The sequence below is a fragment of the Strix uralensis genome, chromosome 3 (genome assembly GCF_047716275.1).
Source record: "Strix uralensis isolate ZFMK-TIS-50842 chromosome 3, bStrUra1, whole genome shotgun sequence".
Lineage (NCBI taxonomy): Eukaryota > Metazoa > Chordata > Aves > Strigiformes > Strigidae > Strix > Strix uralensis.
Window position 1 is genome coordinate 320,796 of NC_133974.1, and position 26,990 is coordinate 347,785.

At 68.8% G+C, this 26,990-nt stretch overlaps 3 protein-coding genes and 3 non-coding genes across 12 annotated transcripts; 2 read left to right on the top strand and 4 right to left on the bottom strand.

Moving 5' to 3' along the window:
* Positions 1-273: 273 nt before the first annotated feature.
* Positions 274-10,767, bottom strand: GTF3C2 (general transcription factor IIIC subunit 2). 4 transcript variants are annotated; one of them, XM_074861145.1, is made up of 18 exons: positions 10,562-10,767; positions 8,998-9,379; positions 8,053-8,362; positions 7,483-7,577; positions 7,211-7,288; positions 6,782-6,880; positions 6,404-6,631; positions 6,051-6,162; positions 5,821-5,938; positions 4,097-4,128; positions 3,782-3,911; positions 3,209-3,353; positions 2,831-2,992; positions 2,480-2,567; positions 2,074-2,202; positions 1,652-1,783; positions 1,079-1,186; positions 274-1,005 (listed from the first exon to the last, which is right to left on the bottom strand). In XM_074861145.1, exons 1-18 carry the CDS (start codon positions 10,692-10,694, stop codon positions 799-801), a joined length of 2,688 nt encoding a protein of 895 aa, XP_074717246.1. In that variant the 5' UTR covers positions 10,695-10,767; the 3' UTR covers positions 274-798. The 4 variants fall into 4 exon arrangements, 3 of the variants coding, with proteins under 3 accessions (XP_074717246.1, XP_074717247.1, XP_074717248.1); XR_012627971.1 differs by having other exon boundaries at positions 789-1,005; positions 1,079-1,181; XM_074861146.1 differs by lacking the exon at positions 7,483-7,577 and having other exon boundaries at positions 5,828-5,938.
* A 309-nt stretch (positions 10,768-11,076) lies between these two features.
* Positions 11,077-11,240, bottom strand: LOC141941967 (U1 spliceosomal RNA). Its single transcript, XR_012628503.1, has one exon. It is a non-coding gene; the product is annotated as a U1 spliceosomal RNA (small nuclear RNA).
* A 1,991-nt stretch (positions 11,241-13,231) lies between these two features.
* LOC141941943 (U1 spliceosomal RNA) lies at positions 13,232-13,395 on the top strand. The gene has a single exon (XR_012628480.1). It is a non-coding gene; the product is annotated as a U1 spliceosomal RNA (small nuclear RNA).
* A 4,087-nt stretch (positions 13,396-17,482) lies between these two features.
* LOC141941944 (U1 spliceosomal RNA) lies at positions 17,483-17,646 on the bottom strand. Its single transcript, XR_012628481.1, has one exon. It is a non-coding gene; the product is annotated as a U1 spliceosomal RNA (small nuclear RNA).
* A 417-nt stretch (positions 17,647-18,063) lies between these two features.
* On the bottom strand, positions 18,064-20,857 carry ATRAID (all-trans retinoic acid induced differentiation factor). 2 transcript variants are annotated; one of them, XM_074861156.1, is made up of 6 exons: positions 20,569-20,857; positions 20,415-20,486; positions 18,768-18,839; positions 18,574-18,695; positions 18,380-18,480; positions 18,064-18,289 (listed from the first exon to the last, which is right to left on the bottom strand). In XM_074861156.1, exons 1-6 carry the CDS (start codon positions 20,832-20,834, stop codon positions 18,185-18,187), a joined length of 738 nt encoding a protein of 245 aa, XP_074717257.1. In that variant the 5' UTR covers positions 20,835-20,857; the 3' UTR covers positions 18,064-18,184. The 2 variants fall into 2 exon arrangements, with proteins under 2 accessions (XP_074717257.1, XP_074717256.1); XM_074861155.1 differs by lacking the exons at positions 20,415-20,486; positions 20,569-20,857 and adding an exon at positions 19,881-20,402.
* Positions 20,858-21,045: 188 nt separating this feature from the next.
* Positions 21,046-26,569, top strand: SLC5A6 (solute carrier family 5 member 6). Of its 3 annotated transcripts, none has more exons than XM_074861151.1 (16): positions 21,046-21,217; positions 22,837-23,517; positions 23,621-23,686; positions 23,750-23,801; positions 23,912-23,979; positions 24,060-24,214; positions 24,395-24,535; positions 24,632-24,758; positions 24,863-24,951; positions 25,039-25,151; positions 25,248-25,315; positions 25,387-25,473; positions 25,583-25,767; positions 25,879-25,985; positions 26,065-26,186; positions 26,287-26,569. In XM_074861151.1, the coding sequence occupies exons 2-16, from the start codon at positions 23,188-23,190 to the stop codon at positions 26,437-26,439; spliced, it is 1,863 nt and encodes a 620-aa protein (XP_074717252.1). In that variant the 5' UTR covers positions 21,046-21,217; positions 22,837-23,187; the 3' UTR covers positions 26,440-26,569. The 3 variants fall into 3 exon arrangements, with proteins under 3 accessions (XP_074717252.1, XP_074717251.1, XP_074717250.1); XM_074861150.1 differs by having other exon boundaries at positions 21,047-21,217; positions 22,950-23,517; XM_074861149.1 differs by lacking the exon at positions 21,046-21,217 and having other exon boundaries at positions 21,317-23,517.
* The last annotated feature ends 421 nt before the right edge of the window (positions 26,570-26,990 follow it).

The window sequence follows — 26,990 nt, forward strand, 5'->3', positions numbered from 1 at the left end:
GCCAGAGCAGGGTGCCCAGCCCCGGCCTCCTCCCTGCCCCCCTACATCCCCACCCTCGTGAGCCTGTGTCCGTCGTGCCTGTGGAGTGTCCGTCTGTCCATCTCTGTGCAAGGAGTCCAGCGGGCCGTGGCAGAGCCTGCAGCCGCCAATAAACTCACTGGAGAGCAGCAGCACGGCGCAGGGGGCTGGGGGGGGGGACACCCGGGGGGTACATGAGGGAGGGGGGACACAAAGGAGGGGGGACAGCCCCCCCGCCATCACCACAACCAGCCATTACAAACCAGCCACGTTTACTGCAGAGCTGAACACGGGCTCAATGTGAGCGACTCCGGAGCTGCCGACCCCCCCGCGGGACGGGCCTGCCTCCCCCCCAGCCCCCTCCCTGCACCCACACACGGTGGGGAAGCGGGGGGCAGCCAGCAATGGGGCGCGGGAGCAAGCACAGCCCCGCACAAGTGGGGGGCCCGCGGGTGCGTCCCCGGCATCAGGCCCCAAGAGCCCCACAGCTCAACCCCGGGACACACGACGGTCCTGCTGCACCCCCCCATCCCCCCGCCCCAGCTCAGACCAAACAGCGCAAAAGGATCCACCTGGGCCCAGAGCACGAGGACGAGCGTCCTGAGTGTCCCAGGTGATGGCCAGGAGCAGCCACCCCCACCCCTGAGGGGGGCCAGAGGGTGAGGAGCACCCAGAGAAGGGGCACATAGGCCCCGCCCCGGGCAGCACAGCCCCCCCTCAGCCCGAGCTCCCACCCGGGGCACACGCATGTGGCAGCGGCACAAGGGACGCGCCGTGCTGCTACTCCGCCGGCAGCTCGGGGGGGCCGGGGGGGCCGGGGCTGCTGGGCTGGGCCCCGTAGAGGCAGCGGAAGCGGGCACGGCGCTCGGGGAGCAGCCGGCGGCTCGGGCCAGAGGCCAGTCCTGCCAGGCAGTGCGCCCGCACGATGCCCGCCTGCCCGCCCGACACCAGCCAGCCCTGCGAGTCCAGGTTGGGGCTGAAACGCACCTGCGGGGGGGGAAAAAAAGGGGGTCACCGGGACCCCGGGAGGCGGCACAGCCCGCCCGGGCCCCCCCCTCACCTTGTGCAGGGCTTCCAGCTGCAGGCGGTCGAGGCTGAGCTCGGCCTTCGCCTCCTGCGCGTGCATCCTGCGCATCGGCTCACGGCTGGGGAAGTTCCTGAAGCTGCGCTGCGAAGCAGTGGGGGCGCGATGGGCCGTGGGACACAGGGGACATGGGGGACCCACGGTCAAGGTGGGAGCTGGGGAGGGTCTGAGCAGGGCGGCGGGCATGGGCAGACCCCCCTGGTGCCTCTCCCATGGACCCACGGACTCGCTTCCCCTCTCCAGGGGGCCCTCGGGTTTGCCCCACGCCAAACACAGCCCAGGTGGGCTGTGACCCCCCCGCAGGCTCCTGCCCAGGGCTGGCACCCCCAGCCATCCCCCCCCGTGACCCGGAGACCCCCACCCAGGGTGGGCAGCCCAACCCCGCACTCTCAGGGCAGCCAGCCCAGGCTCCACTGGGGCTGAGGGGCTGCCCCAAAGCCTGAGTGGCCACTCCTGGCCCTGTAGCAACCGCTGCCCAGCCCCTGGGGGTCCCACTCACGGGCAGGACCCCCCCCAGGACCCCGAGTTTACCCCTGTGCCTTCTCCTACCAGGTCCGTGTCCCAGAATCGGATGTAGCTCTTGGTGACCATCTCGCTGTAGAGCCTGGTCCTCAGCATCGCCTGCTCGCCGCCCTCCGGCCCCTCAGGGCTGCAGGGCAGCAGGTCGGCTTTGTAGACGGGCTGTGGGCGAGATGGGGCTCAGGGCAGGGTGGGGGGGCCACGGGTCCTCCCTGGGGCTGGGGGCTCCAGGAGCCGTGTCCTGCTCCGCGGCACAGGGGAGGGAGATGCTGCAAACAGGGCCCCCAGCGTGAGCCCAACCCTGAAGGCCCCAGGCGGGAAGGACACGACACACGCGTGTGCGGGGCCGCAGAGGCCCTGGGGCCGGCTCAGGATGTTCCTCCATCGCCCCAGGAACAGGACCCCCCCACCCTGCCTTGTCCCCGGCATGTCGCAGAGCGACGGCCTCTTACGAATCGTCGGTCCGAGGAGCGTTTGACGTTGAGGGGGTTGACGGCCAGGTCGGGCAGCACCGCGGCCACCAGCTCGCCGGTGATGTCTCCCGCCGCCACCGTGTTCAGCCAGTCCGAGCCTGAGATGCTCTGCAGGGACAGAGAGCTCTGGGGTGCGGGTTCCCCGGGGCTCCCCGACACCCCCGCCAACCCCCTGTGGCACCACCTGCTGCCCCCCGGGAGGGACGGGCTGGATGCAAGTGGGGACACCACCCCCGTCCCTCGTCCGCGGGGCAGAGGGTGACCCCGAAAGCCAGGCCCTCACACCCCCCACCCCTCAGCAGCGGCACCCAGCTGGGTTTCGGGCAGGCACCCACCCCTCTGCTGTGGCCCCTGGGGAAAGAACTGCCCCCCCCCAGCCTCTTACCCACACGGTGCCCTTGCGAGGGGCCACAAAATAAGCCTTGAAGCCCAAGTACCCCGCGTCGATGTAGTGGATCCCGCAGAGACCGTAACTGCAACGGAAAGGGAAGGGATGGGGACGGGGCTCTGCGCTGCCACCCCCCACCGAGACCCCAGACCCCTCCTTGCATCAGCCTGGGGCCAGGCAGGAGCCCTGCTGCCCACCCAACCCTGCCTGCGCCCCAGGATGGCGGGGCGGGGACACGCCAGCGCTGCGCAGCCGTGGGGAGGCGGGGGGGGGGGGAGGAGCAGAGCCCCCCAGCAGGGCTGCTCCCTCCGGCGCAGGGTGGGCGCCGCAACGGTCCCCAGCACTCACGAGGCGTAACAGTTGTCCTGGGCCACGGTGACCCCGTTGTAGGGCAGCAGCCAGGCCACCTCCGTGCTGAGGAACCGCTTGATGCTGTTGATGGGCTCATAGAGCCGCCGCAGGTCCCAGAACTTGATCTTACGGTCACTCCCTGCCGTGACCAGGAAGTTGCTGAGAACCGGGAGAAAGGCAGCACTGAGACCCCAGCGCAGAGCCGGGCCCTGGGCTCGCAGCCCCAGAAAGCCCAACCCGACCTTTTCGGTGCTTCTGAGGGTCAAGTGCCCTCCGAACCCCCTGAAGCCCATCGCAGCCGCAGAGCCTCGTCTGCAGGAGCAAGGCCGCTCCCGCAGGCAGCGCCCGCACCGCTGCCGGCTCCCCCGCCCTCACCTGTCGGCCTTGCACCACTCGATGCTCCGGACCGCGTGGTCGTGGGCTAAAAAGCACTGGAAAGGGTAAAGCTTGAGGGAGCCGTCGGGCTGGCGCACGCACTGCAGCAGGGACTTGGTGAGCAGGTTCCAGACGGCCACGGTGCCTGCGGGATGCGACCCGTGATCGTGAGGGGCTGCCCCCGACCCGCTGCAGTGGGGGGCCTGGGGCGGCGCGGGGCTGGGGGCGGGCGGGGGCTGCAGGAGCTGTGAGACGCAGCGGCTGAGCCAGGGCGGGCGCAGGAGAGAATGGCGAGGGGACAGCGGGTCCCGGCAGCGCGGCATGGAGCTGTGGATCGCCTGAGGCCGGACACAAAACGCCACCCAGACGTGGATTAAGCCAGAGCCACGTCCTGGAGCCGGCAGATATGTGAGGGTGCCTCTGGCCTGCCCACAATAAGCCTTGCCCCTGTCCAGGCATGGGCAGAGAGGGTCCCGCGGTGCTCACCGCTCACTGCTGCTCACCCCGCCGCTGCCCCCATACCCCACGCGCAGGCTCCCCGTTCCCTGGCCCAGGCACAGGAGCAGGACTGACCGTCATAAAAACCAGCCGCGAGGTGATGATGGGGCTTGGACGGCATCCAGGAGAGGCTGAAGCACTGGCCGCACTCGGACGCGTTCCCCGCCTGGATAGAGCCCACCTGGAGCGTGGCAACGCTCTGTGCCTGGAGGCCGAAGAACAGTGTCAGTGCCGCCCACGTCCCAGGAGCCGGGGAGGCCCAGGCGCAGGAGCCGGGCTCTGCTCTGACACCCCAAGGGCCACCCCAAGTCCATCGCCTCCCGGCCCAGCTCGCCCACCCGCCCCGGCCAGGAGCCCCGCGGTGGGACCGCAGCAGCCCAGGGCACTGACCTTGCAGATAAGGTGCTTGTGGAAGGACCCATCTAGGAGAGAGCAGAGGAGGGTCAGGACAGGCACCAGCTCTCCTAGAAGCTCCCTGTGGCTCAGCAGCCCGGAGCCTGGCTCGCTGCTCCCTGCGGCTGCCAGCCCCTGTCCTGCCACCCATCCAGACCGGCGTCCCCAGCGCAGCCGGCACACAGCGGGCGAGTGCAGCCGGGCGCAGGATGCGAAGCACACGAAGCTGCAAATCCAAGAGCAGGCAGTGGCGGGACCTCTGGCAGCCAGACCTGCCTGCGCCGGAGGGAGCGGCACCCCAAAAAGTGCCGCAGGCAGGGACGGGGCAGGGCTGACGTTCCCCCACCACCACCCCGGCGATCTCCACCCCGCCACGGCCAGCTGCCTGCCTTGACGGGAGACGTCTTCACTGAACTCACGGGGACCCGGTGACGCGCAGGGGCTGGAGCAGAGAGGAGTGGCCGTGTGGGACAGACTGCTCCGGCAGGCAAAGAGCAGCCGCTGCACAGACCCGCACGCCCAAACGGCTGAGGACGAGTGCCCGCAGGACCCCCCGCGCACCAGCTTTGTCCACCAGAGAATCTCCCCCACCAGCGACACACGTGTGCTGCGGGGCCCCCGTCTCACACCTCCTGAGTCAGAAGGGCCCCCCCAAGTCAGAAGGGCCCCCCGCCCCCCAGCGCGGGGCTGTCCTCAGGCACAGCGAGCACCAGACGAGCACGTCCGCACCCCGTGGGCTCCTCAGTGACAGCCGGGGCACGGCGCCGGGGGCAGCCAGACACACCGGGTGCGGGTACCGGGAGCCCTGGGGAGAACCGGCACAGCGCCGCGCGCTGCAGCCTGGCACCGATCCCGCGGCTGCAAACCGGCCGCGAGGCGCAGGGACAGGACGTGCAGCCGCAGCCCCGCCGACGCTACGTGCCGGGGCCCGGCCGGCCCGCAGGAGCTTTGCAGGCTGGGGAAGGATCCGCGCCTGCCGCAAGCTCCTCACGTGGGGGCTGCGGCAGCCGGCGCAAACCACCCGGAGCCGGCGCTGCGAGAGGGGGCGGGAAAAAAAAAACAAAACCCCCACGGCGCGGTGACGGGGGGTCGGCAGCCGCGGGGAACCCATTTGCCATTGTCAGGCGGGGACGGGCGGGCTGTCGGCCACGGCTGAGCGATGGCGATCGGCAGGCACGGCTCATCAATCTCGCCCGGCTGCCGGCAGACGGGGACATTACGAGCACCATTAGCCCGAGGCAGCCGAGCGCTCCGAGCCCCCTGTCCCCACTACGACAAACGGGCTGGAATAAGCAACAAGAGGACGCGCTCCCAGCAGCACGCAGGGAGGGGAAAAAGGCTGGGGAACACGCTACCGCAGCTACACCTCGCCCTGCAGCCCCCTCCTGCCACAGCCGCGTGCCCAGAGCCCCCTCCCAGCACACCCCACTCCAGGCAGGAGCCAGGCCCCGGCTGGGCTGTGCCGTCTCCCCCAGACACAACCTGCCCCCCCAGGTCAGCAGCTTTGATGCTCTCCGACACAAAAAGCCTCACTGCCCCCGCCGGGCTGCTCCAGGGCCGGCAGCAGCACTGGGGCTCGCAGCCCCACGACACGCAGCCCCCGGGGCTGGGGCTCGCTGGCCTGAGCACGGTCCCACAGCTGTTCCCTGGCCCCGGGGCCCACCCCGGCGCAGTGGGATGAGGGCCAGGAGGCCCCTGCCCGGCGGCGCGGCTCTTCCTACCTTTTACCTGGGTACTCTTGGAGCACTGCAGGGCGCCAGGGTGTGGGAGGGAGTACAGCACCACTTTGCCGTCCGAGAAGGCCACGGCCAGCAGCCCCAGCCGGCTCATCTGCGGGTGCTGCGGAACGACACATGGCTCAGCCCCACGGAGGGGGCAAGCCTTGAGCAAGGACACGGGCCTAGGAACGCCAGGGGGACGCTGCGGGCAGCCCCTCCGGCAGCACACCCACCTTCCTGGCAGCGGCAGGCGGCTCCCAGGCACCGCTGGGGCAGAATTTCATGTCCCAGACGCAGCCGTGGTCGGCAGCGACGGCGTAAGCCAGCCTGGCTTTGTCGGCACAGCTGCGGGCGGGGGTTCAGCCGTGAGGAACACGGGAGCTGGTGCCCGGCGGCTCCAGTGCACCCCAGGAGTGAAGCTGGCCACCAGCGCAGCCCCCGCAGGGTTCAGGCCGTGGCTGGTGGCTCTGGGAGAGGACAAACCTCACCACCCGCTCAGCTGCGGAGGGACGAGAGGGATGGGTCCTGTCCCATCCCCGCCATGGGGTGGGGTGGGGGGGGCCGTTCCCCAAGCCCGGCCACTCACCCCTGCGCCGGCTGCAGCGCGCCCAGGCCCCAGAGCTGCAGGAGTGCGGGGCCGCCGTGGAGCCCAGCCACGCTGTGTGTCTCCTCCATGCTGCCGTGGCAGTAGACGGCCACGTACTGAGAGGCCGCCGAGCCCTCCGGGGATGGGCACCACTCCATGGCCCAAACGGGGCCACCAACGAAGAAGGAGACGTCCAGGCGCTCCTCGTGGGGCTGCAGGGAGCTGAACCTGCCGGTGGGGAGGCGGGTGAGGGCAGGGAGCCAGGGCAGCACTGCCACCGGGGGGCCCCAGGACCCTCCAGGACCCCCTCAGACCCGCCGGGACAGCAGCCCCGGCATCACTGCCTGTGCCAGGCACGCAGCCGCGACCCTCACGGACCTGTTTACCCTGTACAAGACACCATCGTCCTCGATGCCTTCGCGCTGGATGGAGAAGAGAGGAGACGACTTCTCCGCCGGCAGGTACGGGGCAGCTTCGCTGGGGAGGCAGAAGAAGGGGAGAGGACATCTCTCCACCCCTGGCACAGCACCGTGCCCCAGCACCCACCCCAGCCCAGCGAGCCCTGCCACCAGCTGGGGTACTAAGACCCCACGGCCAAACCCATGAGACCCCCAAAGCCCAGGACGAGAAAGCCCCGACCTTTCTGCCGGGGTCTGATCCTGACAGGGTGATGGGGGAGCACAGCACCCACCGGGCCCCGATGCCTGGGGCCACCCAGTCTCCCCATCGCGCGTCCCCGAGCACAGGCAGCGCCTGTGCCGCGCGTCCTTCCCAGCAACCCCCCTCCCCGCGCCGCGCCGGCGGTACCTGTCGGAGAGACACGTCCACTTGTGCGCCAAAGGGATCCAGTCGGGAAACTCCCACTGTGAAAACTTCTGCTCTCGCCTGCGGGGAGGCACCAGACGTCAGCGATGGCCCCCCCATATCCCACCTGCAGCACAGGCAGCCCCGTGCCAAGAGCTCTCAGCCCCTGCCCTCCCCTACCCCCGCTGGGCCCAGCCCTGCTCCGCTGCCCCATTCCCGAGCAAAACGCTGCTGACATTCCCCACTTTGCCCCGAGCCCCCAGGCCGCCACTCACAGGCTGCAGGTGAGGCCGGAGCACTTCTCCACGGGGGCCATGATGGAGTTGTGGAAGCCGTTGGGAGCGAGGCCTCGGCACTGGGGCTTGGCTCTCTGGGCACAAGAGCAGACTCAGGGCAGGGCCTGGCCCAAGGGCCCCCGGCCCCGCTGCCTCCGCCTGCCCGAACGTGTCCACGAGCCCCCGCCCGTCCCAAACAGCGCCGATGCAGCCCGCAAGCACAGGGCTCCCCCCCAGCACCAAAACGGCGTCACTGAGACGGTGTCGTGCTGGGTTAAAGACACAAAGTCCCATTCTGGGGACTTCCATGAGCTACAGGAACAGCCCCCAGGACCCCCCTTTTACCTCCCATCAGCTTTAAGAGCCCCAGACCCCCCCTCAGGCATATGCTTCGCCCCATCCCCACCTGCCCTCGCTCGGAGCTGCCTCTGGCTGCAGTTAAGCCCCAAGAGCCATCCCCGAGTCCTGCCCCACACAGCCGGGGTGGGGACGCCGTGTCAGAGCTCAGACACTTCGTGTGGTTCGTGCTGGGCCAAAGGTAAGAAGAGGGCAAGGCAGACCCTCCCTTACCCCTGCAGACGACGCCTTCCCACCGTGACCTCGGAGCGTCTCCAGCTCCGGTTCCGACACCTCGCTGAGCGGCGCGTCACTCCCCTCCTCCTCCTCCTCTGCCTGCAGCAACACCTCCTTCGAGGGCACGAAGTCGGCGTCTCGCGCGGGGTCATCGCTGTCCATTTCCTCCTCCTTCCTCCTCTGGCTCCGACGCTTCTTCTGGATACGCTCAAGCTCTGGCTCCGGCTCCTGAGCCCCCTCGGCAGGAGCCGGCGGCTGGTACACGGACGTCAGCTCCTCCGCCAGCTCCTGGAGGTACAGCAAAGCCCTGGGACACCAAAGGCATCACCCGGCCATGAGCGGAGGGGCCAGGAGGACACAACCCCTCTGGCCCACGCTCTGGGCGAGCAATTTGCTCCCTCCCCGCACCGCCAGGCTGCGGCAGAGCCCCTCTGAAGCCCCGCCAGCCTCCCCACCAGCCTCCGGGAGCAGGCAGAGCAGCGCGCGGCCCTTTGCCGGCCAGAACACGGGAACACGGAGATCTCCCCGCAGGTGCCCTCGGCACAGGGAGTTCCCGCACCTGCCAGGGGACGGGGGCACTGCAGCCCCCCCAGCTCTGCCCCTGCAAACCCAGGGCTCCCGCAGGCACCCGGAGAGCGGAGGCGCTGCCTGAGCTGCCTTCAGAGGCCCCCGAGCACTTGGGTTCCCCCTAGGACACCCCTTTAAGTGCTGCGTGGCTCACACAGCTTGTCCTGCTCCCCACCCCCACCCCCCCAGGCTTAGTCAGGAATTAAGGAAACCTCCTCCCCACCGCTGAGCACCCCGCCCCCGCTCCTGGATCCGTGGGGAACCAGCCTGTCCTGCCGACAGGAGCAGAGCCCTCCAGGAAGGCCCCGAGCCCAGGCGAGGCCTCGAGCAGCCGCTCCCGGTGCCCGCACCCCCCATTCCGCCGCCCCAACTTACACTTTGGCCGCCCGTCTCTTGGGGCGCCCGCCGGGGGGGGGCTCCAGGCCTTCGGGCGCCTCGCTGCCCCCCAGCATCTTCTGCACGCAGAGGGGCTCCGGGGCCGGGCACTCCAGGTCCTGAGAGAGCTTCAGCAGCAGCATCTCCGTCTTGGCCTTGCGTCCGCGCTTCCCGGGCGCCTTCGGCGGCGGCACAGGCCCGTTCTCCGAGGTCCTCGAGGGCTCCCCGCGCCCCGCCGCCTCCGCAGGGGCTGCGCCGTGCTGGTCACTGCAGCTGCTCTTGGGTTTTTGGTTCTGGACAGGTTTTTTCTGGGATTTGGCAGCTTCGACTCCCTCCTCAGAGGGGGCCAACGCGTCCAGATCTCCGAGCGGCGACAGCTGCCCTGGCCCAGGGTGACAGCGGGTGTTAGCGGGGAGGGGCGGGGGGGGCTCTGCTGCCAGGGCTGGGCCCCGCCACCCGCCACCGCCCGGCCACCGGCACCGCCGCAGCTCCCTGCCCCACGGGAGGGACACACAGACATGGGGCCGGACATACAGACACAGGGTGGGACCCACGGACAGAGGCAGAGTCAGACATATGGACACCAGGGGTGGACACGCAGACACAGAGACACAGGGCCGGACACACAGACACAGGGTCAGACAAACGGACATAGGGTTGGACACATGGACATGGGGTCAGACACACAGACAGACACATGGGCATGGGGCTGGACACAGGGTGAGACATACAGACATAGGGCTGGACACACGGACACAGGGGCAGATACATGGATGGACACAGGGAGGGACACACAGATGGACACACGGACACAGAGACACAGGATCAGACACACAGACACATGGACACGGGGCTGGACACATGGATGGACACATGGACACAGGCTTGGACATACAGACATGGGGCTGGACACACGGACACGGGGTGGGACACGCAGATACGGGGCTGGACACGGGGCGGGACATACAGACACAGGGTCAGACACACGGACACAGGGCGGGACATACAGACACAGGGTCAGACACACGGACACAGGGCGGGACATACAGACACAGGGTCAGACACACGGACACAGGGCGGGACATACAGACACAGGGTCAGACACACGGACACAGGGCGGGACATACAGACACAGGGTCAGACACACGGACACAGGACGGGACATACAGACACAGGGTCAGACACACGGACACAGGGCGGGACATACAGACACAGGGTCAGACACACGGACACAGGACCGGACATACAGACACAGGGTCAGACACACGGACACAGGGCGGGACATACAGACACAGGGTCAGACACACGGACACAGGACCGGACATACAGACACAGGGTCAGACACACGGACACAGGACCGGACATACAGACACAGGGTCAGACACACGGACAAGACACACGGACACGGATGACCCCTCACACACGCTGCCGGGCCGGGGCAAAGCCGGACGCTCGGGGCAGTGACGGGCGCGCACGCAGCGACCCCGGCCCCGCTCCGCGCCGGCCCCTGCAGCGCCGCGCCCCGGGGAGCGGCCCCCGGGCACCGCCCGCCCCCGGTACGTACGGAGCGCCCGGGGCTCGCCCTCTCGCGCCCGGCTGCGGCTGCGGCTGCGCCCGGCAGGCGCCGATCCCCGTCCCGAGCGGCCCCGGCGACTCCGCTCCCGGCAGCGCGGCCCGCGGGGGGAGCTGGACGCCATCCGGGCGGGTCCCCGCGGGCTCCCGCCACAGCCCCGTTGCGGGCCGCGCCGCCAGCACGGAACCGGAACCGGAAGGCGCGGGGGAATGGCGTCACGTCGGGAACGTCATTACCGGGGCGCTGCGGGGAGGGGAAGAGCCTCCCCCGGCACAGACGGGAGCGCGCGTGGGAGCCGCGGGCATGGGAGGCGCTGAGCGTGCGCGGCCCCAAGTGAGGGAGGGGCGGCGGGAGGGGGGAGGATCCGCGGGACCCTGCGGCGGGAAGAGACGCGGGACCGGGACCAGCGAGATGATGGGGGACAAAAACGGAGCCGTGACTCGGTGTGGATCAGGAAAACACCGAAAGCTCTTTTATCTTAAGCTCTACCTTTATAACTTCACAAACAGGGGAGAGCGCGAACGCAGTCCCCCACTACCACAAATTATGCAGTCGAGTTTCCCGCATTTGGGGAAATCGCAGGGGTCAGCACACCCGGAGTGCAGGGGATGAGCCTCGCCCTGGGAAAACCACCTGCCTGATCATGGTGTCTCCCCTGCCAGGTAAGTATGACCCACACCGCCACACGCGCCCCCACACCCCGACACACACACACACAACACACGCACACCCCCGACACCGAACGCCCGCACCCCACCCGCCCCCACCCGACACCCCCGACCCGCCTCTGCCCCGCGCGGCCCCACGCAGCGCCCGCCCCGCCCGGGACCGCCGTTCTGTGGTGGCGGGGGCCGCTCCCGTCGTGCCTCGCGGTACCTCATTTGCACGGACACGCCCTCCACGGCAAGATCCCAATAGGCCCTGCCCTTCACGGCGCGAGGGGCGGGGCGAGGGGCGGGGCCGCGGTCAGCCCTGAGGGGGCGGGGCCTCCGCTCCCGCCCGCCCCGCCCCGGCCGTGACCGGCCCCGCTGGCACCGACGGCCCCGCCCGCAGCGGCTGCGCCGACCCACACCCGCCCCGGCCCGCGGCCACCCGGCTCCGCCGGCACCGGGCTGGGCTCGCCGCGGCCGGGAGCCTGCCACGGCCGCACCCCCAGCCCCCCCCGCGGGGACGGGCGCTCCCGCCGCTGCCCCCGGGGACGGGGAGTCCCGGGGACGGGGAGTCCCGGGGACGAGCGCCCGGCCCCGGCGGGAAGGTGCCCTCCCGGCCCCCGCCGTGCCCGGGGATGGACGCGAGGGGACGCGAAATGCCCCCGGCTGAGGTTCTCGGTGCCACCGGCAGAAAGGGCGGCGGAGCCGCTCCCGGGGCTCGGCGAGAGCGAACCCGGAACGGAGGAACCGGCTCCGCGGGGAAGTTTGACCGGGAGGCGGGTGGTCGGTACCCGCAGCGCTGGCGCCGCCCGGGGCTTCCCGCCGTAAGGGCTCCCCAGAACGAGCAGGGGCCGTCAGGTGCCGCACCCCCGAAGCACACCCGTCCGTCCGATCTCCTGGAGAGGGGGCGCTCGGGCTCGGGAGTTCCGGGGACGCCCCGGCCCAGCCCCGGCGCAGGGGAAGCAGAGGGGGGGGTCTGGGCGCTCCGGGGGAAGGACGCGCTCTTCCTCACGGCGCTTCGAGCCGAGCTCTCCGCGCGTGGCCGGGACGTCCGGGCGCCCCCTTCCTCGGCCGGCGAGATCCCCCCCGACGGCATCTCTGGGCCCCGCGTCCGAGGTCCCCGCGGCTCCGTCCGCCCCAGGGCCCGGGGAGGACTTCGGGGGACACCGGGGGCGTTTGGTTGTGTCTGGACAGAGGCCGCGGGGAAAGAGCCGAGGAGCCGCTGGGGAACAAACAGAAGCGAAACTCTCCTGCAGCGCGGTTTGGTCTCGTTCGGAAATTCTTTGGGTTGAGCCCCCCCGATGCCGGGATTGGTTTCTGCTGACTCAGCGGGACGGGGCTGTCACCCCGCCGCGGCCAGGGCTGCCGGGGGGTCGGGCAGTGCTGGCGCCGGCCGGTCAGGGGTGTCCTGGGAGCGACTCTGTTCTATCAGTTAAACCCGTCAGACCGCGTCTACTCATCACTAATTAACAAAATCGTAATCAAGAGCCTTCCGAGAGCTTCCTCCTTCTGCAGGCGCGGGCGGAACCGGGGGCAGGGTGTGGGGAGGGGTCCCCCTGCGGCAGAACTAAGGGCAGAGGAGTTGAACCCTCGGCCCGGACCCGCCGCGGTCAGGAACGAACGGACAGCGCGCGACGACCGGCGGCGGCGGCGGGAGGAGCCAGAGCCGCGAGCGGCGGCGGAGGGAGCGGAGCGCTGCGACGCTGCTGAGGGGGCGGGGCCACGCGGATCGCTCCGCCACCGCCCGGCGCCGGGGCGGGGCGTATTGGGGGCCTTGCCGTAGGGGGCGTGTCCATGCAAATGAGGTACCGCGAGGCACGACGGGAGCGGCCCCCGCCACCACAGAACGGCGGTCCCGGGCGGGGCGGGCGCTGCGTGGGGCCGCGCGGGGCAGAGGCGGGTCGGGGGTGTCGGGTGGGGGCGGGTGGGGTGCGGGCGTTCGGTGTCGGGGGTGTGCGTGTGTTGTGTGTGTGTGTGTCGGGGTGTGGGGGCGCGTGTGGCGGTGTGGGTCATACTTACCTGGCAGGGGAGACACCATGATCAGGCAGGTGGTTTTCCCAGGGCGAGGCTCATCCCCTGCACTCCGGGTGTGCTGACCCCTGCGATTTCCCCAAATGCGGGAAACTCGACTGCATAATTTGTGGTAGTGGGGGACTGCGTTCGCGCTCTCCCCTGGTCTTCCGGTTCCAAAGACAGAGTCTAAGCGAGGTTTGAGTGCTCGCAGTTGAGGTCGTCGGGGGCTGCCGGTCTCTCCCCACAGCCCGTCCCTCGGTCGGGCCCGTCCCGGGGCGGCGGCAGAGCTGGGTGCGGAGCCGCGGGCGCTCCCCGAGGGGCACCGGGACGGGGCCGGCACCCGCCACCCCTCGGTTACCGGGTGGAGCCCGCGGGCCCCGGCGCCCCCCCCCCGAGGGGGGTTTGTCGCTGCGGGGCCCGGGGGGTTCGGTGTTTGCGCGTGCGGGGAGACGGGATGAGCTGCTCAGCCTGGCGGCGGAACTCAAAGAGGTCGAGAGATGCAGAAGAATTCGGGAGTGTGAAAGGGACATTGACTGGGACAGTGACACCCTGAAGCAACGGGAGCAAATGGAGGCTCCAAACGAGGCAGGCGATCCCTCATCCTCTTGCCCCCAGGCAGAAGGAGGGGACCTAAGGGATGGGGGAGGCTGGAAACAGGTCCCCACTCAGGGAGGCAGGAAAATCCTCTCCCGACCTCCCTCACCCTCCGTGGTGCCCCTTCAGAATAGAGTCGGGGCCCTGGAGCTTCTGAGTGAAGAAGAGAAGGAGGAAGAGAGTGAGACAAACAAGGAGGAAGACCAAGGTCCACCAAGGCAGGGTCGTTCTGGAGCAGGTATTAAAACCAGTTCTAAAAACAACCCCAGGAGAGTCATTGTAGCGGGTGACTCCATTCTGAGGGGTGTCGAGGGCCCCACACACAGACCGGACCCGCTTCACGGGGAAGTCGCTGCCTCCCCGGGGCCGCATCAAGGACCTCACGGCAAAACTCCCCGCTCTACTGAGACCCAAGGACTACTCCCTCTCCTGGTTTTCCAGGTAGGTAGTGACGACATTACCAGGAGAAGGCCTAAAGCAATGAAGAGAGATTTCAGATCCTTGGGGAAAGCGATTAAGGGGTCGGGGGCACAAATTGTGTTCTCCTGCATCCCTTCAGTTGGGGGATGGATGAGGAAGAATACCGGAGAACTCAGCAGATGAACTTGTGGCTCCAAGACTGGTGTTACCGACAGGGCTTTGGATCTTTCAATCCTGGGTTGGTGTACAGGGCACCAGACCTTTTGGCATCGGATGGGATGCACCTGTCCCAGAGGGGGAAGAGGATCTTGGGGCAGGAGTGAGCTGGGCTCAGTGACAGCTTTAAACTAGATCTGAAGGGGGAAGGGGGCGAAACACCAGCCCATCTGAAGTGCGTGTATACCAACGCACGCAGCAGGGGTGACAAACAGGAGGAGCTTGAAGCCGTGATGAAACGGGAAAATTATGATGTGGTGGCTATTACAGAAACATGGTGGGATGTCTGCCATGACTGGAGTGCGGCAGTTGAGGGCTACAAGCTCTTTAGGAGGGACAGGCAAGGAAGGAGAGGCGGTGGGGTGGCGCTGTATGTTAGGGACTGACAGGATTGCCTTGAGCACAAGTGTAGTGAAGACAGGGTGGAGTGTCTTTGCGTTAGAATCAGAGGGAAGGCCAACAGGGCAGATGTGGTAGTAGGAGTCTGCTATAGGCCACCTACCCAGGACAGAGAGGGGCATGAAATATTCTATAGGCACTTAGGAGAAATCTCACGATCGCTTGCCCTTGTTCTTGTGGGAGACTTCAACTTCCCAGACATCTGCTGGAAATACAACACAGCAGAGCGGGACCAGTCCCGGAGATTCCTGGAATGTGTGGCAGATAACTTCCTGATGCAGCTGGTGAGTGAACCGACCAGAGAAGGTGCCCTGCTGGACCTCCTCTTTGTGAGCAGAGAAGGGCTGGTGGAGGATGTGGCGGTCAGAGGACGGCTGGGGCACAGCGATCATGAAATAATAGAGTTCTCTATTCTTAGAGAGGCCGGGAGAGGGCTAAGCAGAACTGACATCCTGGACTTCCACAGGGCTGACTTTGTCTTCTTTAGGCACCTGCTTGACAGGATCCCTTGGGAGACGGTCCTGAAGGGTACAGGGGTGCAGGAAGGCTGGGCGCTCTTTAAGAAGGAAGTGTTAATGGCTCAGGAGCAGGCGGTGCCCAGGTGCTGTAAGAGAAGCCGGCGACAGAGAAGACCACCCTGGCTGAACAGGGAGCTTTGGCTGCAACTCAGGGAGAAAAGGAGAGTTTACAGCCTTTGGAAGAAGGGACTAGCCACTCACAGTGATTACAAAGAGGCTGCGAGGCTCTGCAGGGCAGAAATCAGGAGGTCTAAAGCCCAGCTGGAAATTACCCTGGCTTCAGCAATCAAGGACAACAAGAAATGTTTCTATAAGTATGTCAGTAGCAAAGAAAGACCAGGGAGAGCCTCCATCCCCTGCCAGATGCAGGAGGAAACATGGCAACAAGTGATGAGGAGAAGGCTGAGGTGCTTAATGCCTTCTTTGCCTCAGTCTTTAATAACAAGACCAGTTGTACTGAGGGAATCCAGCCCCCTCCGCCAGAGGACAGAGACTGGGAGAACGACCCCCCCGCAATCCAGGAGACAGTCAGCGACCTGCTGCATCCCATAGACACACACAAGTCTGTGGAACTGGAGGGGATACACCCGAGGGTGCTGAAGGAGCTGGCTGGGTGCTCGCCAAGCCGCTCTCCATCATTTCCCAGCAGTCCTGGCTGAGCGGGGAGGTCCTGACAGATTGGAAACTGGCCAATGTGACGCCCATCTATAAGAAGGGTCGGAAGGATGATCCGGGAAATTACAGGCCTGTCAGCTTGACGTCGGTGCCTGGGAAGCTGATGGAGCAGCTCATCCAGAGTACCATCACACAGCACGTGCAGGACAACCAGAGGATCAGGCCCAGCCAGCGGGTTTAGGAAAGGCAGGTCCTGCCTGACAAACCTGATCTCCTCCTACGACAGGGTGACCTGCTCATTGGGTGAGGGAAAGGCTGTGGGTGGTGTTTACCTTGACTTCAGTAAGGCCTTTGACACCGTTTCCCACAGCATTCTCCTGGCGAAACTGGCTGCTCGCGGCTTGGACGGGCACACGCTTCGCTGGGTAAAAAACTGGCCGATGGCCGGGCCCAAAGAGCGGTGGGGAACGGAGTGAAATCTGGCTGGCAGCCGGTCACGAGTGGTGTCCCCCAGGGCTCGGTGTTGGGGCCAGTCCTGTTTAACATCTTTATTGATGATCTAGATGAGGGGATCGAGTGCACCCTCAGTCAGTTTGCAGATGACACCCAGCTGGGTGGGAGTGTTGATCTGCTCGAGGGTAGGGGGGCTCTGCAGAGAGACCTGGACAGGCTGGAGCGATGGGCTGAGCCCAACGGGGGGAGTTTCACTAAGGCCAAATGCCAGGTGCTGCACTTCGGCCACAACCACCCCCAGCAGCGCTACAGGCTTGGGGAGGAGTGGCTGGAGAGCTGCCAGTCAGAGAGGGACCTGGGGGGGATTGATAATGAGCCAGCAGTGTGCCCAGGTGGCCCAGAAGGCCAGTGGCATCCTGGCCTGTATCAGCACTAGCGTGGCCAGCAGGGACAGGGAAGGGATCTGACCCCTGGGCTCGGCACTGGGGAGGCCGCCCCTCAATGAGTGGGTTCAGTTTTGGGCTCCTCACTCCAAAAAGGCCATTGAATGACTCGAGCGTGTCCAGAGAAGGGCAACGGAGCTGGTGCAGGGTCTGGAGCACAGGTCTGATGGGGAGCGGCTGAGGGAACTGGGGGGTTTAGTCTGGAGAAGAGGAGGCTGAGGGGAGACCTCATGGCCCTCTACAACTCCCTGAAAGGAGGGTGCAGAGAGGGGGGATGAGTCTCTTGAGCCAAGGAACCAGCACCAGGACAAGAGGGAATGGCCTCAAGCTGCGCCAGGGCAGGGTCAGACTGGCTCTTAGGAAGGATTTCTTTGCAGAAGGGGTTGTTGGGCGTTGGAATGGGCTGCCCAGGGCAGGGGGGGAGTCCCCATCCCTGGAGGGGTTGAAGAGTCGGGCTGACCCAGCGCTGAGGGATCTGGTGGAGTTGGGAACGGTCGCACAAAGCGACCAGGCAGAATGGGGAAAAGCAGCACATGAGGAGCGTGTGATCCACCACTGAGCGAGCGAGCTCTGTCTTTGGAACCGGAAGACCAGGGGAGAGCGCGAACGCAGTCCCCCACTACCACAAATTATGCAGTCGAGTTTCCCGCATTTGGGGAAATCGCAGGGGTCAGCACACCCGGAGTGCAGGGGATGAGCCTCGCCCTGGGAAAACCACCTGCCTGATCATGGTGTCTCCCCTGCCAGGTAAGTATGACCCACACCGCCACACGCGCCCCCACACCCCGACACACACACACACAACACACGCACACCCCCGACACCGAACGCCCGCACCCCACCCGCCCCCACCCGACACCCCCGACCCGCCTCTGCCCCGCACGGCCCCACGCAGCGCCCGCCCCGCCCGGGACCGCCGTTCTGTGGTGGCGGGGGCCGCTCCCGTCGTGCCTCGCGGTACCTCATTTGCATGGACACGCCCCCTCAAGATCCCAATAGGCCCCGCCCCTCCCGTCCCCGCTCCGCCCGCCCAGCGCGGGGTCGTTCCCGGGGCTCGGAGCAGCGACGGGGGCTCTTCCCCAGCCCGGCGGGGTTTGTGGGGGGGAAAGGGGGCGCCCCCACCCCCGCGGAGTCCCCCATTCCCCCGGGAAGGAGTCGGCCAGACACACGGACCAGGCGCTGCCACTTTATTCATCCTCAGCTCCCCCCACCGACCATCCAGCCCCCAGCACCCAGAGCCCCCCCCAACCCCACCCCTGGCCTCGGCAGAGGCCCCGACCCCCCCGTCCCCGCTCAGGGGGTCTTGGCCTTCCGTCGCTGGGTGCCCCACAGGAGGAGGGACAGTGAGAGGGTAACGGCCCCCAGGATCCCGCAGAACAGCAGCACCGGGAACATGCCCTGTGGGGGAGCGGCAGTGACCGGTGCTGCCCCCCCATCACTGCTCCGGTCGGGGGGGGCCACTCAGGGCGGGGGTCCCGTCCCGCTCACCTGGCGCAGGCACTTGTAGCCATGGAAGGGGCTGTTGCAGAGGCACTGGATGAGGCCGGGGCCAGCCGGAGCGCAGGCAGCGTTCTCGGGGCACGGCCAGGCTGGCGGAGCAGAGCATTGAGGGGGGGTCACAGGGCCAGGCTGCAGCCAGCCCCCCCGCCCGCCAGCCCCGCGGGGCCCCGCCGGTTCCCTACCCAGCTCCCCAGAGCCGTTGCAGGGGTTCCTCTGGCCCTGGCAGAGCCGGCTGCTCCCGAGCGTCGTCACCTCGTCCCAGGCGCCGCTCCCGCCCGGGCACTCCAGCGCCAGTGGCACCGCACTGGGGAGCAGAGCTCAGCACCCGGCACCGTGGCAACACCCCCACATCCCCCCGCATCCCACCGGTACTCACAGGCGCTGCAGGCGGGTGAAGCCCAGGAAGGAGCCGTTGGGGAGCAGCGTCAGGGGGTTCTCCGTCAGGTCCCTGCAAACACACACCAGGCACCGGGGAGTCCCGGGCACCCCCGACCAGCACCGGCCCCAGCACAGCCCTGGGGGTGCCCCTGTGCAGGCAGGCGAGGGCTCTGGAACAGGGTGGGGGGTCCCTATAACAGGGTGGGGGGCCCCTATCTGCACCACATCACTGCCTGGGGCCAGGCTGCTGCTCCCCAGCAGGGACACCGGCCCCAGGGAAGGGACAAAGAACCTCAGAGAATTACAGAGCGGTTTGGGTGGAAGGGACCTCAAAGCCAACCCAGTGCCACCCCCCTGCCCCGGGCAGGGACACCTTCCACTAGCCCAGGTTGCCCAAAGCCCCGTCCAACCTGGCCTTGAACCCTTCCAGGGAGGGGGCAGCCACAGCTTCTCTGGGCAACCTGTGCCAGGGCCTCACCCCCCTCACAGGGAAGAATTTCTGCCTTACATCTAACCTAAATCTCCCCTCTTTCAGTTTAAAACCGTTCCCCCTCGTCCTATCCCTCCCCCCTGATCAAGAGTCCCTCCCCCCTTTCCTGTAGCCCCTTTCAGTCCTGGGAGGCCGCTCTAAGGTCTCCCCGGAGCCTTCTCTTCTCCAGCTGAACCCCCCCAACTCTCTCAGCCTGTCCTCATAGGGGGGTGCTCCAGCCCCCCCGAGCATCTTCGTGGCCTCCTCTGGCCCCGCTCGAGCAGGTCCGTGTCCTTCTGCTGTTGGTGCCCCCAGAGCTGGACCCAGCACTGCAGGGGGGTCTCCCGAGAGCGGAGCAGAGGGGGAGAATCCCCCCCTCGCCCTGCTGCCCACACTGCTCTGGGTGCAGCCCAGCACACGGGTGGCTTTCTGGGCTGCCAGCGCACATTGCCGGCTCACAGTCAGTTTTCCATCCACTGATCCCCCCAAGTCCTTCTCCTTGGGGCTGCTCCCCACCCCTTCAGCCCCCAGCCTGGGTTGATACCAGGGATTGCCCTGACCCATAGGCAGGACCTTGCCCTTGGCCTTGTCGAAGCTCAGGAGGGTCACACATGCCGACCCCGGCGGGGCACCCCCCATTACCGATCTCCCTTTGGCCATCGCGCCGTTCGTCGACGGTGGCTCTTTGGACGTGGCCGCCCAGCCCGTTCCTCACCCGCCCAATGCTCCGTCCGCCAGACAGAGGTTAGTGATGAGGTTAGTGATGAGGACATCGCCTGGGACCCCGACCTCACGGAGGCTGAGGCAGGTGACACCGGTTGTTCCCCCCTCACCCCCCAGCACGGTCCCACCGTCGCAGGCCACCGGGTTGCTCGGGGTTCACCCTTGGCCATCCCCCCCCACCTCCCGGCCATCCCCACGCCTCCGCAGAGCTCCCGGGGGGTCTGACTGCTCCCAGGACCCCCCCTCTTTTTAGAAATGGGGGTGATATTTCCCATTTTCCAGTCCCTGGGGGCTCCCCCCTCACCACCACCACCCTGCAAACAGGATGGGGAGTGGCCGGTGTCCCCCGGGCAGCCACAGCCCCTGGGTGCTGGGGGGACGGGGACAAAGGGGCCCATCGTGGAGGGGGGGAGTGTGTCCCCCCAGACCCCAGGAGGGGACACGAGGACTCACAGGACGACGACGGCCGCGGCCTGGGCCAGTGCCGGGGGGAGGCTGCGCAGGGAGCAGCTGCTCAGGTCCAGCCTGGGAGGGGACAGCGGGAGGGGGGTGACACACACGTCAGCACCCGTGTCCCCCAACCCCCGCCCTGTCACCCCCCCCGTACCCCAGCAGTCGCTCCAGCCCGGGGCCCCGCTCCCGGCAGCAGCGCCCGTCGGTCTCGGCGCCGGCCCGGGACTCGCAGAACCGGGACACGAGGGAGCCGTTCCGCGGCGGCCCCGGGCAGAGCCCGCACACCGGCGGCGGGGGGGGCCGGGGGGGGCCGGGCGCCCCCAGGCACCCCCCGGGATCGAGCCCCCCCCGGCCCCCGTCGCCGCTCGCGGGCAGCGGCAGCAGCCAGAGGAGGAGGATGAGGATGAAGAAAGCGCCCATGGCACCGCCACCCCTCCCTCCCCCCCCGGGAGCTCTTCCGGGACCGCCCCGCCCGGTGCGAGGGCGCCCCCTGGCGGTGCCGGTGGGAGGCGCGGAGGGAGGGACCGCCCCCCCTCCTCCCCCTCCCCCCCCCCTTCCCCGGGCGCCCTCTGGACCCCAACCGGGGCCTCGAGGAGGGTCCCCCGGGGGGTGGGGGGGTGTTACCGGGGCGCGGTGACCTGCCCGAGGCAGCAGAGCGCGCTGTGACGTCATCACGGCGCGCCGGGCCGGGCGGAAGTGAGGGCAGGGAGGGCAGCGCGGCCGCTTCGACGCGTCATCACGGCGCGACGGCGGCCGCAGCGCGGCACGTGGGATCAGCTCCGCCGCGCCGCTCGCCGCCGCCGGTGAGTGTCGAAACGGGGAAAAACCCCCCCCCGCTCCGCCCCCAAGGTCACCGTCCTGTCCCGTCCCCGTCCCCCACCCCCCGGCCCCGCCGGGCCACACGCCGGGACCGGGGCTCGTCCTGCGACACATCCCCCCCCTCCATCCCCCGGCGGCACCGGCGAGCGGGACCTGGGAGCGGGGTCACTGGGGACAGTGGGGACGAGGGGGGCGGGTCTGGGAGATCCTGAGGGACCGTGGGGCTGGGGGCACTGGGGACACCGGGAAGGGGACAGGGCTGTGGCGTGGGGTCACCGGGGACACCGGGAAGGGGATAGGAACGTGGACTGGGGTCACCCGGGACACCGGGAAGGGTACAGGGCTGTGGCCTGGGGTCACCGGGGACACCGGGAAGGGGAACAGGAATGTGGACTGGGGTCATGGGGACACCGGGGCTGGGCAGTGGCGCCGCGAGTGAGGTCACCGAGGACATGGGGAATAAGGAAATGTAAGGCACCAGGGACACCGGGGGACAGGGGGGCTGGACCCCGGGCGGGGTCACTGGGGACACCGGGGGGTGGGGAGGGAGAGGCGGGGAGCGGGGCCTCGGGCCGGGGACACCGAGGCTTGGGGCAGCAGAACCCCAGGGACACCGGGGGGCCGTGGGGGTGCAGGGGAGCCTGGGGCTGGGGACACCCGGCAGCGGTCGGTGCCGGCGGCGCTGCCGGCCCCGTGTTTAGTCTCCGCGGTGGAACGCGGTTGGGGTGACCTTGGACCCTGGCCGGGAGCTGCGCCGCGGGGGGTGTCCGGGCCGGGGGGGCCGGTGGCATGCGAGGCGCTGCCCTCTCACCTCCTTCCCGCTGGGCTCCCGCGGCGGGCAGGCCCGGGCAGGCGGTGCCGGGTGCCAAGCGGGGCCCAGCCTAATCCCCCCCGGTATGCCCCGCGCTGGCATTCCTCCGGGGATCACGGTGGGTGCAGCGCCAGACCCCCCCCGCCTGCCCCCCCCCCCCCACTTTGCCACCGGCTTCATCCTCCGCCGGCACCGGCACGGCAGTGTGGGGACCGCACCCCCTGTCCCGCTCCTGGGGCTGCCCGACCACCCCCCTCCTGCTCTGGGGGGGGCAGCGGCTCAGCGGGGACCCCGCTGTGAGCGGGACAGGGGGGAGCCCAGAGCCCCTCTGTCCGTCTGTCTGTCTGTCCCCCTCCATCTGTCCGTCCATCCCCGGCTGGGTGGGGTGGCGGTCACCCAGCCCAACCCCTGCTCGGCTGCGGGGGGGGGCCGGGGCTCCTGTGCCCCCACGCCGGGCTCCGCTGTCCGTCCGCCTGCCCTCCCCGGCCCCGTCCGTCTGTCCTGGGGGCCGGGGGCTGCCTGTCCCGCAGGGTGGGCCCGGTTGTGCCGGGCTCGGCAGGGGCTGTGCGGTGCTGGGGTGGTTGGGTCATGTTGGGTTTGGCGACGGCAGAACCGGTGCTGCCGGCCCCGGCGGGGGCTGTCCTGCACCGGGGGCGGCTGTGTTGGGTTTGGCACGGCAGGACCGGTGCTGCCGGCCCCGGCGGGGCCGTGTGGGCCCGGCAGGGCCGGTGCCGCCGGGGTCTTGGGCGCGACTGTTTTTGCAAGGACGGCCTTGGGTGTTCTTTGGCAGAGGCGCCCGTTTCCCTTGGCGGGGGCAGGCCAGGCCGCCGGGGCGGTGGACGCGGCAGTGCTGAGCCCAGCCCAGAGGGAGGAGGAGGAGGGTTAAAGGGACGTTCCTTTTCCAGCCTGGCCCCCCCGCACCGCGCTGAGTCCTTAAGGCCGAGCCAGAGCGAGCGAAGGTCCCCACGGCGCCCGGAGCAGCTCCCGTCCCTCATCCTGCAGCTCCGCGTGCCGGGGGCGATGCTGGCTGGGACCCGCTGCCGGGGCGGCTGCCAGGGCTTGGGGCGCCCATGAGGCCGGCGGGGCGCAGCCGGGGTGCGTGGCCGGGCAGCGGCGGCTCCGGTGGGGGGGCGGCGGCTCGCCATGGAGTTCACGGTGATCGACTACAGCATCTTCGCGCTGCTGCTGGTGCTGTCGTCGGCCATCGGGCTCTTCTACGCGCTGAGCGGAGACCGGCAGCGCACGGTGCAGGAGTTCCTCCTGGCCAACCGCAACATGGGCTTCTTGCCCGTCGCCCTCTCCTTGCTGGCCACTTTCCAGTCGGCTGTGGCCATCCTGGGCGTGCCGGCCGAGATCTACCGCTTTGGCACCGAGTACTGGTTCCTCGGCTGCTCCTACTTCCTGGGGCTGCTCATCCCGGCCCACGTCTTCATCCCCGTCTTCTACCGCCTGCGCATCACCAGCACCTACGAGGTGAGCAGGGCGCGCCGGCGCAGGGCCGAGGGGGGGGATTTGGGCTCCCTGCACCCAGGCAGGACTGGGCCCTGATCCATCTCGCCCCCCCCTCACCCCGCAGTACCTGGAGCTGCGCTTCAACAAGACGGTGCGAGTCTTCGGCACCATCACCTTCATCTTCCAGATGGTGAGTGGGGCTGGGGGGGGCGCGGGGGGGCCGTGCACGGCCTCAGCGCTGCTCTCCCCGCAGGTCATCTACATGGGGGTGGTTCTCTACGCGCCCGCGCTGGCCCTCAATGCCGGTAAGGGAGAGGGGGGGGGACGGGAGCTGTTGGGGGGACGACGCTGGCAGCCCCGGAGGGGGGGCAGGGGGGGCTGCTGCCTGCTCGTTAATAATCTTTGTCGCTTCCAGTGACGGGCTTTGACCTCTGGAGCGCGGTGCTGACCATGGGGCTGGTCTGCACGCTCTACACCACGCTGGTGAGTGTGGGGCTGCGACGTGGGGCTGCGGCGCGGGGCTGCGGTGACAGGCTGCGGTGACGGGCGTTGTGCCTCGGCAGGGTGGGCTGAAGGCCGTCATCTGGACCGACGTCTTCCAGACGCTGGTGATGTTCGCGGGGCAGTTGGCCGTCATCGTGGTGGGCGCCCAGCGGGTGGGCGGTATGGCCCGCGTCTGGCGCCTGGCCGAGCGGCACGGCAAGATCGCCAGCATCGAGTGAGTGTCCGGCACCGCCGCGCCCAGACACCGGCACTGGGGACCCCGCGTCACGCTGGGAAGGGCTTGGGGTCGGGGGGTGGGTGACACGACACAGCATCCTTGCCGCCCTCTGTCCTGCGGGGAGCTGGCGAGGACCTGTCACCGTGACCCCCCTGCAACGCCGGTGCCTCTCCGCAGCTTGAACCCCGACCCCTTCGAGCGTCACACCTTCTGGACCCTGGCCGTGGGGGGCGTCTTCATGATGCTGTCACTGTACGGGGTGAACCAGGCGCAGGTGCAGCGCTACCTCAGCGCCCGCAGCGAGCGCGAGGCCAAGCTGTGAGTGGGGTCAGGGTTCAGGGTGGGGGATCGGGGCCCCCCCGCCGCCATTTCCACCCCCCAGCACCACCTCTGACGCCTGCCCGGCGCCCGCAGCTCCTGCTACGCCGTCTTCCCCTGCCAGCAGATCGTGCTCTGCCTCAGCTGCCTGACCGGCCTCGTCATGTTCGTCTACGACCGTGAGCACCCGCTGGCACCTGCCCAGCGCCCCGGCTCTGACCAGGTGGGTGCCCGGGAGCCCCCCACACCCCCTAACACCTCCCACAGGGCCGGACCTGGTCCCCCGTGGCCCCGCCGGCCCTGCAGGCACTGACCCCCCTGCCCCAGCTGGTGCTGTACTTCGTGATGGATGTGCTGCAGGACCTGCCGGGGCTGCCCGGGCTCTTCGTTGCCTGCCTCTTCAGCGGATCCCTCAGGTGAGCAGGTGGCCCCGGGGGGGGGGCCAGTGCCCGGGGCCAGTGGGGCTGGGGGCAGGGTGTTTCAGCACTATTGTCCCCCCCCAGCACCATCTCCTCTGCCTTCAACTCGCTGGCCACGGTGACGATGGAGGATCTGGTCCGGCCCCACTGCCCCGGGTTGTCGGAGTCGCGGGCCACGCTGCTCTCCAAGCTGCTGGGTGAGCCAGGGGGGCTGCACCGGGGCAGGGGGGGGTAGCAGTGACGGTGACCCCCCCAGTGCCGCTGTGACCCCCCCACTGTGCTCCTCTCTCCAGCTCTTGGCTACGGATTGCTCTGCCTGGGGATGGCCTACGTCTCCTCCATGCTGGGCCCTGTGCTGCAGGTAGGGGTGGGGGCCGCGGGGACCCCCCCAGCTCTGTCACCCGGGCTGAGGGATGTGTCCCCCCCCCACAGGCAGCAATCAGCATCTTCGGCATGGTGGGGGGGCCGCTGCTGGGGCTCTTCTGCCTGGGCATGTTCTTCCCCTGCGCCAACCCCATGGTGAGTGACCCCCCCACTCTCTGCCCCGCCGCGGGCGGGGGGGGGCACAGACCGCACAATGGGAGGTGCTGGGACACCCTGAGCCCACCCATCCCTCCCCCTGGCGCAGGGAGCCATCGTGGGGCTGCTGGCGGGCCTGGCCATGGCCTTCTGGGTGGGCATTGGCGGCATCCTGCACAGCATGGGGGGGGCCGGGGGGGCCCCCCCCTCCAACGGCACCGCGCTCCCTGCTGCGGGCAACTTCACCACCCTCCTGGCCAGCACCCTGCTGGCCCCCACGCTGGCCCCCCAGAGGTGAGTGCGATTTAGGGGCGGGGTGAGCTTGCTGCCAGAGCACTGCAGGATGGGGAAGGGTGTGGGGTGCCCCCCCCCCGCCCTCTCTCACCCCCCCCATCTCTGCCACAGCCGCCCCACGGGGCTGCAGAAGTTTTACAGCCTGTCCTACCTGTGGTACAGCGCCCACAACTCCACCACCGTCATCCTGGTGGGGCTCCTGGTCAGCCTGCTCACTGGTGAGTGCCGGGGGGGCGGCGGGGCGGCAGTGGGCCCCCCCCCGCTCCCCGCTGCTCACTTCTTCCCCCCCCCCTCCAGGCCCTACGCCAGCAGCGGTCGTGGACCCCCGCACCATCTCCCCGGTGCTGCCTCGCCTGCTCTGCTGCCTGCCCCGCAGGTACCGGCAGCGGCTCTGCTGCGGGCTCAGCTTCCCCGACCAGGTAAGGGCCCCCCCCTCACCCCCCCGCTTCAGTCCTGGTGCCCCCCTCGCCGTTCGTGCTCCCGCTGCCCCCCCCCCCCCCGCCCTTTCTGTCCCCACAGGATGCCGACCCTGCCGAGGCAGCGGAGAAGAGCAGCGGGGTGCCCAACGGCCTGGCCCCACCCGGCCCCGGGCGGCGGGAGGAAGAGGAGGGACAGGGCTACATCCGCACAGCCGGGGTCCCTGCCTACACGCTGCAGGAGACATCCTTCTGACCCCCCCACACCCCCCCCGGCAGAGGGGTCCCGGCTGCTCCCCCCACCCCCCCATGGCCTTCCGAGCCCCCCTCTCCCGGCCAGGGGGGCACAGACTCCCCCGGGGGGTACCCACAGACAACTGTGGAGCCCCAAATACCTGGGGGGGGCTGTCCCCCCCCTCCGCAGGCAGCACAGGGGGGCTGTGGGACCAAGGTGGGGCAGGGGGTGCCCCCCCCCCAGGCCGGGACGCTGCCCGGTGCCCCTGGCCTGGCCATGTGCCTTACACATCGCTCCCAGGCTGGGGGCCACCCCGCACCCCCCCAGGGCGCCGAGCGCCCCCACCCCCCCACTGGACCCCCCCCATCCCTCCTCTCTCTGTGTTTGTCATCCCCCCAATAAACGGTTCTGGAGCGCAGGTGTCAGGGAGCCCCCAGACCAGCCCCCTCCCCGCTGCAAGCCTGCAGGGACACGGGATCCCCCCCTGCCGTCTCCCAGAGCAGCGGGGGGACCCTGCTGCCCCCGCCACCCCGCCGCGAGAGCTTCGCCTTGCCAGCGGGGGGAGATTTATG

Coding starts and splice junctions, on each gene's coding strand:
- GTF3C2 (XM_074861145.1), bottom strand. CDS start 10,694: ATGGCGTCCAGCTCCCCCCGCGGGCCGCGCTGCCGGGAGCGGAGTCGC. Junction 6,881..7,210: donor TGGACGTGTCTCTCCGACAG/GTACCGCCGGCG, acceptor CTGCCTCCCCAG/CGAAGCTGCCCCGTACCTGC. Junction 5,939..6,050: donor CGCCTGCCGCTGCCAGGAAG/GTGGGTGTGCTG, acceptor GTCGTTCCGCAG/CACCCGCAGATGAGCCGGCT.
- ATRAID (XM_074861155.1), bottom strand. CDS start 20,359: ATGGGCCCCTTTGTCCCCGTCCCCCCAGCACCCAGGGGCTGTGGCTGC. Junction 18,481..18,573: donor CAACGGCTCTGGGGAGCTGG/GTAGGGAACCGG, acceptor CTGCTCCGCCAG/CCTGGCCGTGCCCCGAGAAC. Junction 18,290..18,379: donor GCTACAAGTGCCTGCGCCAG/GTGAGCGGGACG, acceptor GCTCCCCCACAG/GGCATGTTCCCGGTGCTGCT.
- SLC5A6 (XM_074861151.1), top strand. CDS start 23,188: ATGGAGTTCACGGTGATCGACTACAGCATCTTCGCGCTGCTGCTGGTG. Junction 23,518..23,620: donor GCATCACCAGCACCTACGAG/GTGAGCAGGGCG, acceptor CTCACCCCGCAG/TACCTGGAGCTGCGCTTCAA. Junction 23,980..24,059: donor GCACGCTCTACACCACGCTG/GTGAGTGTGGGG, acceptor GTGCCTCGGCAG/GGTGGGCTGAAGGCCGTCAT.